The 6,000-nt window shown below is 38.1% G+C and overlaps 1 protein-coding gene across 2 annotated transcripts; it reads right to left on the reverse strand.

The window, feature by feature from the left end:
• Positions 1-1,702: 1,702 nt before the first annotated feature.
• Positions 1,703-5,548, reverse strand: LOC142520687 (uncharacterized). 2 transcript variants are annotated; one of them, XM_075623779.1, is made up of 4 exons: positions 4,662-5,548; positions 3,312-3,508; positions 2,415-2,483; positions 1,703-2,282 (listed from the first exon to the last, which is right to left on the reverse strand). In XM_075623779.1, the coding sequence occupies exons 1-4, from the start codon at positions 5,338-5,340 to the stop codon at positions 1,908-1,910; spliced, it is 1,320 nt and encodes a 439-aa protein (XP_075479894.1). In that variant the 5' UTR covers positions 5,341-5,548; the 3' UTR covers positions 1,703-1,907. The 2 variants fall into 2 exon arrangements, with proteins under 2 accessions (XP_075479894.1, XP_075479893.1); XM_075623778.1 differs by having other exon boundaries at positions 2,415-2,489.
• Positions 5,549-6,000: the final 452 nt, after the last annotated feature.

The raw sequence follows: 6,000 nt of genomic DNA on the forward strand, positions 1-6,000 counted from the left end.
AATCTAAAGGGCAATTTTTGGTGAGTAACATGTAAATATCTGACCCTACTTGCTTGGTGATGCAGTGGTTTCCTAAAGAGCAAGTAGTTTAGCCCCCCACCCACCCCCAAACACCTGTAATTTTGAAGCTAGAAGGTAAAATATGGCAATATTTTTATGGTCAAACCTTTGTTAAAATTTTGGTAAACCAAAATATGAAAGACTAGAGATGTTAATTTTCACGAATCCAAAGATATTTCTCTTCACATATACTCGATGCCTAAAATTTTAAAGCAAGTCAAATCTCTGCTATCCAAGTGTGATGTCGAGTGTTCAAAATACTATGAACCGAATTGGACCAACTTTTTAAGAAACGTTTTGTATATTGACAAGCATTTATATCTAAACCGATTCGTGTAAGCAAATCGATAGAATGAGAAAGGCTTGCCTCATATCTTTGTGGGGAGGGCGAAAATTGCATTATGCATGTGTTTTGCTAATCTAAGGATATGTTTGGTAGGAATGATTATTGGAGGATTAACGAAGAAATAATATATTATCAGTTGTTTGACTGGTTTTTTAGGTGACAAGTGATAACCTTCGGCCCGTGATTTTTACATTGTAGGGCCATGAAAAGAAGAAAAAGTAGTCCCTATCTTTTGGTAGTATACCCAACCATGAATTGAATAGTAGTATATATTTATGCTTCGCCTCTCCAATTTACCTTTTATCCCGCCAACATAAAATACCAACCTCTTCTCATCTCTTTTCAATGGCTGGCTCTCGTATTTCTCATGCGTTGATACTGTTGAAGCGTGAAGTCCTTTTCTATCGTCTGTAGCCGTGTTGGAAGCATCCGTTTGTGGAGGTAAATGTTGTAGTTCTTTAAATGGGTATTTTTTTCGAAGACTTCATTTTTCAGCTTCAGCTTCGTGAATTAATATTCATTTCTGCTGATTTGTCGTTTCATTTTTTTCTAATTGCGAGCCTATGGAAGGTTGTTCTATGCTATTAAAGTCAGGTTGGGTTAGTTGTGAAGTTCCCCAAGAATAGAGACTGAGAAGACATCACCATCTCTTCAATTAACTAGGTTATACAAGTAGCTGGTAATCTTCACGGACGTCAGTATGAAAACGGGTCAATACGGTGACAACATTCAAATCATCGGTGAACGAACCTAAACAATACGATGCACAACAACGATTCCGTAATAGAACAAAAAATCACCTAAAATAGTATGACAACTGTAATTTGTGGAAGAAACATGAGATTGAGGTATGCACAAAACATTTTAGCAATTTGTGTGCAAGACGTTCACCTTATCAGTCGTCGTCCGTCAATCTACTTGTGCGAAGCCATGGTGATGAAATCAAAAATTGCAAAGAGATTATTCCACAAACAGAGCACGTAAGGTTTAGGATTTGGGTTAAGGAAGAAAAGAATGAGGGTCAAATTTGTAGCCCATATTTAAAGGTGAAAGGGTATTTTAGTAAAAGAAAAACTTACCCACTACTTATCCACGTATGAAAAAAATGTACCAAACAAGAAGCACAATTATCTCATTTACTATACGTCCTTTGAATAACCATTACTTATCATTTTATTTCTTAAATGTAATCACTCCTACCAATCGTAGCTAAGGCATTGTTTGGTACAAAGGAAATAAAAGAGAACAATAATGTAAGTACTCATCACCCGTTCAATTGACTGAACCAAACGATGCTAAAAAGAAAGATAAATATTATCCTTTCCATTCATTGTGCCATAACAAAAGTGCAAGAGTTCTACAAAACTACCACTTTCAAAACCACCAAGAGTTCTACAAGAAACCGCCATAACAGAAGAGCCAAGAGTTCTACAAAACCACCACTTTCAAAACCACCAAGAGTTCTACGAGAAACCACATCACTAACCCTTTGGCATAAAGCTCAAGATGCTGCTGGGATGTGCCCAGCATGGCCTGCAGAAGCATGATAATTGTAGTTATTGTTGTCCATTCCCCTGCCCCCTCGACCTCTATAATTGTAGTGGTTCCTGGGGTAATAACCACCTGGTTGATCATAAACTTGGCCTCTTCCATTCCGATAGCTTACCCTTCCATTGCCTCGTACCCCACGACCCCCATTAGCATACCCTCTACGTACACCACGACCACCTCTATAGTTCCGCTGGTAAGCCCTGTGAGTAGCATGCTGCTGCTCGTTCAAATCCAGATCTCTAGGGTCTTGATCCACTTCTGTTTCTGGTATTGCAACCTCTGCTTGAACCTGAACTTCAGGTGAATTCTCTAGCCCTTGTCCTCCCTAAAAGTAAAATATATTCTTGTCGAATTACTATTATTATTGTTGTTGTTGTTGCTACTAAAAGATATTGGGAGAAGAGGATTCATTTCCTCCACGTGATTCCAATCTTGTAACAAGAGGAAAACAAACTACCTGATGAAGCTCTTCAACTGGTTCAGTTTTATCATTGTAGATTTCTTTGCTATGGGAATTTGGCGAGTCCTCTTCCTGGAAGACACAAGAGTCAGCAATATAAAAGGACAACAAATGGAAGGAACAAGTGAAGCGATGTCCAAATAATATGAGAAAGAATCATTAAGGTACACACAGAACAAGTAACAGGCAATGCAAATCATTATGATCATTTCGCGCATATGAAAACATGTTTTAGTATATTACAATCCCAGGGAATACTATAGGAATATGTAACTGCTGGGAGTATTTCATGTTGAAGATTCTATTCTAAGTCCTGTAATGTTTGAAATCATCACAGTTTTGTGTAGGTTTGTCTGCGTGATCTACTGGAAGACAAGATTAGCTATTTCCACAGCGACTTCACTTTTGATCAATTTAGAATGTATGAAAAATCAACATCTGATTGGAGAGTCTACTGAAGTGCAAAAAAGACAGTAGAGAAAGGAACTTAAAACTTAATTGTGGTATTTAGAGGAACTTAAAACTTAATTGTGGTATTTAGAATGCAGAGAACACTGAAAATTATTACGATATCTTAAAAATTTAAGCTTTCAGAAGCAAAGTCAAGCACTAGAGTAACTAGAGTTGTGGCCTTGAAGGTGTGAACCACAAGAACTAGCATACGGACAGCCAGGGGGATTGATTTCTGTCACACAGCTACATAAAGATCACTTATCATTTTTCAAGAAAATGATGTGCCATTAGAAAGTGGTGTATCAAATATAATAAAATATCGTCCGTTTAAACACATTTCGCGGACGACCTATTAAAACCTATGGTTCATCAAGCATAATTCATGTAAAATCCAATCAAAACTGAAACCACAGGAACAAAATGCAAATAAATCTAAAATACCTGTAGCTGATACTCCGAAACTGAGCCTTCCATGGCGGAAGCCACGCTACCAGGAATCACAGACTCATGAACTGGGATCTGAAAAGATATATAATTCTCAGCAGCAGCAGCCACGTCAACAGTAGCCTTGATAGCTGGAGTTGTTGTAAAGTATTCTGAAGCCATAATTTTATCCAGCTTCTCCCTCAATCCAGCATCTAAAATGATACAACTGAATTCAATACTTTATACTAAACTTACATTAAAAGAGGGGTTTGAAGGGGGGGTTTGTGTGTGGTGGTGAATCTAACAACTGTGGACTAGCTAACTCCAACATCCTTCGTCATCATAAAAAATCACAAAATAGCACCATGGAAGACACAATATGCTACAGAATTCATAATCATATGGAAGTAGACTCACGGGAGCGGGCATGCACACTTAATGCTCATCCAGTTTTCAAAATACTGGATCTTCCTAGACTTCACAAAGAAACAAATTCTAGTTCCCAATAGAAATATTTTTCCCCAAAGAAGAAGCCTTCAACTTCAACAGTTAAAGACAACACCCCTCAAGCATCATGGGAAATAACAAATATAAGTTCTCATGTTAGCGCAAATTAATATAATCATATTTGAAGAAAACCATGAAGGAGAACAATAAAATAAAAGCATCTGGACTCAAACACACAAGAGTTCTGTTCCTAAAATGTCTTAGACCAGCCAAATGAGTGACTTTCAAGCATGATGAACATTATTCCTAGGACACATTTACTTTTACACATAAGAAATGAAATATGTTAACAAGTGAGATTGTACAATTATACTCCTTATCAATCGAACAAAAGGCATAGAAAAGGGCACCTAGCTTTGTGGGGAGTCCAATTAACATCTTCAAGGGGTAAACAACAATGAATTTGCTTATATTTTCCAAAATATTCTAAAATTTAAGAACATAAATCATTAAGACTCAGGTTGAGGGGGTTCCAGCCATATCTCACACTACTCTCCCGCAACCCTTGCCCATAGGCCATAGTCATACTAAATAAATAACAGAATCATGCATCCACGTTCGTTGGAGCATAACCATTAACAAAGACAATGGCATCTCTTCTCTATCAAGAAAGACTATATAATTATTATTATTCATAAAAGAACGAGTGAGATTCAGCTGACTCCAAGCAACCTGAAAGCGAGAGCTCTTCTACTTTTGTGAACAAGCGAATCCACCACATATTAACTTTCAAATTTTTAATCAGAAGAGTATAAAAAAAAAGGAAAGAAAAGCTACACACACGTACAATGACAGATATACGGAAAGCATATGGAAGGAAACAATTATGGTAAAAGAAATATAGTGTAGCATCCATACAAGTGATATCCGCATTGGGGTCTATGTGTTGTTCCGAATTTGCAAGCCAGAGCCTTGCATGTTCGACGCATTTCTCCAGTGCGTTCTTGTGGGGTAAATTTGAGTTAAACGGCCGCGAAATCAGCGAACTCCCAAGCATCGAAATCAAATCCAAATCCCATTCTTTGAGGGGTGCCCCGGAGGCATCATCATCCGTAACATAATCATACGTCAAGCATGAGCTCCTCTCATGAGACCTTGTAATCATGTTATCGCGCGCCCTCATCAGCGTCTGAACATCAAAAACACTCCCAAAATAGAGCAAACTGAGCAGATCCGAAACATCCGAAACACCTTCGTTCCCGTTCTTCACATCGAGCTCCCGAACTTCTTCCTCGCGGCTATCTTCAGCCCACAGGCTTCGCTCCTTCTCCAAGGCGAGTGAAACCTCTTGACCAACCGCTTCTAAAAGAGGTTGACGAAGCTTCTCGAGCTCGTCAATCCCCGCCAGAACGGAGGGTTTAGACCTTAGGGTCTCATCTTGCTCCTTGTGTAGGGTTTTTCCCTGAGACACAGATTCCTCCATCTGCGTTATGCGGTTCAACTTCTTACGCAAGGCGCGGAGGCGTTTGTTGATAACGTTAAGAACTGGACCGTCGTTGGTTGTGTCGGACAAGGAGGATGCCGCCATTGCCGCCATCTCGGGTTGAAATTGAGGCAGAATAGGGGAGAAGCTAGGGTTCCGGCCGCCGGAACAACTGAATCAGGAAGCGGAAGAGGGGGTTTGGAGCGCAGGAGGCGGCGCCTGACAGGTTTAGAGTGACAGAGGTAGTGGGCAGTGTGAGCGGTTACTGAGAGTTCTCAGTGTGATTATTGATTGTAGGCCGGCGAGGGTGTCACTGGTGATGTTAGAGTCCACAATTTATAGTAAAAGAAATGTTAAATGCACAATAAATATTGTAATATATTACAAAATTAATCTAAATATATTTTTACAATTCAAATGTATTTTAGTTAATTTTATAATCTCAAAAACAACATAATCGAGTGTGTAATATTATTATACATATAGTATAATTTTTTAAATAATAATAAGATAACAAAAGTTAGTCATGCTACACTCCTCGCACACGTCTCCTTGCACTCTCTTGCACATGTCTCTCGTGAATATATAATCATTAATGTCGATCCACTTATTTTTTATTTTTTAAAATTAATGAATTTGATTCGATCAATAATTTAGAAATATCTTTATTTTAAAAATAATAAGAAATTTATCTTTCGAAAATTTTGCCTACAAAAAAAATAAAAAGTGATTTGTTGGAACATTTTAGTTTTGGTGATTGGAATCTAACTAAAT

This window comes from Primulina tabacum, chromosome 12 (assembly GCF_025594145.1).
Source record: "Primulina tabacum isolate GXHZ01 chromosome 12, ASM2559414v2, whole genome shotgun sequence".
In the NCBI taxonomy this organism is placed as follows: domain Eukaryota; kingdom Viridiplantae; phylum Streptophyta; class Magnoliopsida; order Lamiales; family Gesneriaceae; genus Primulina; species Primulina tabacum.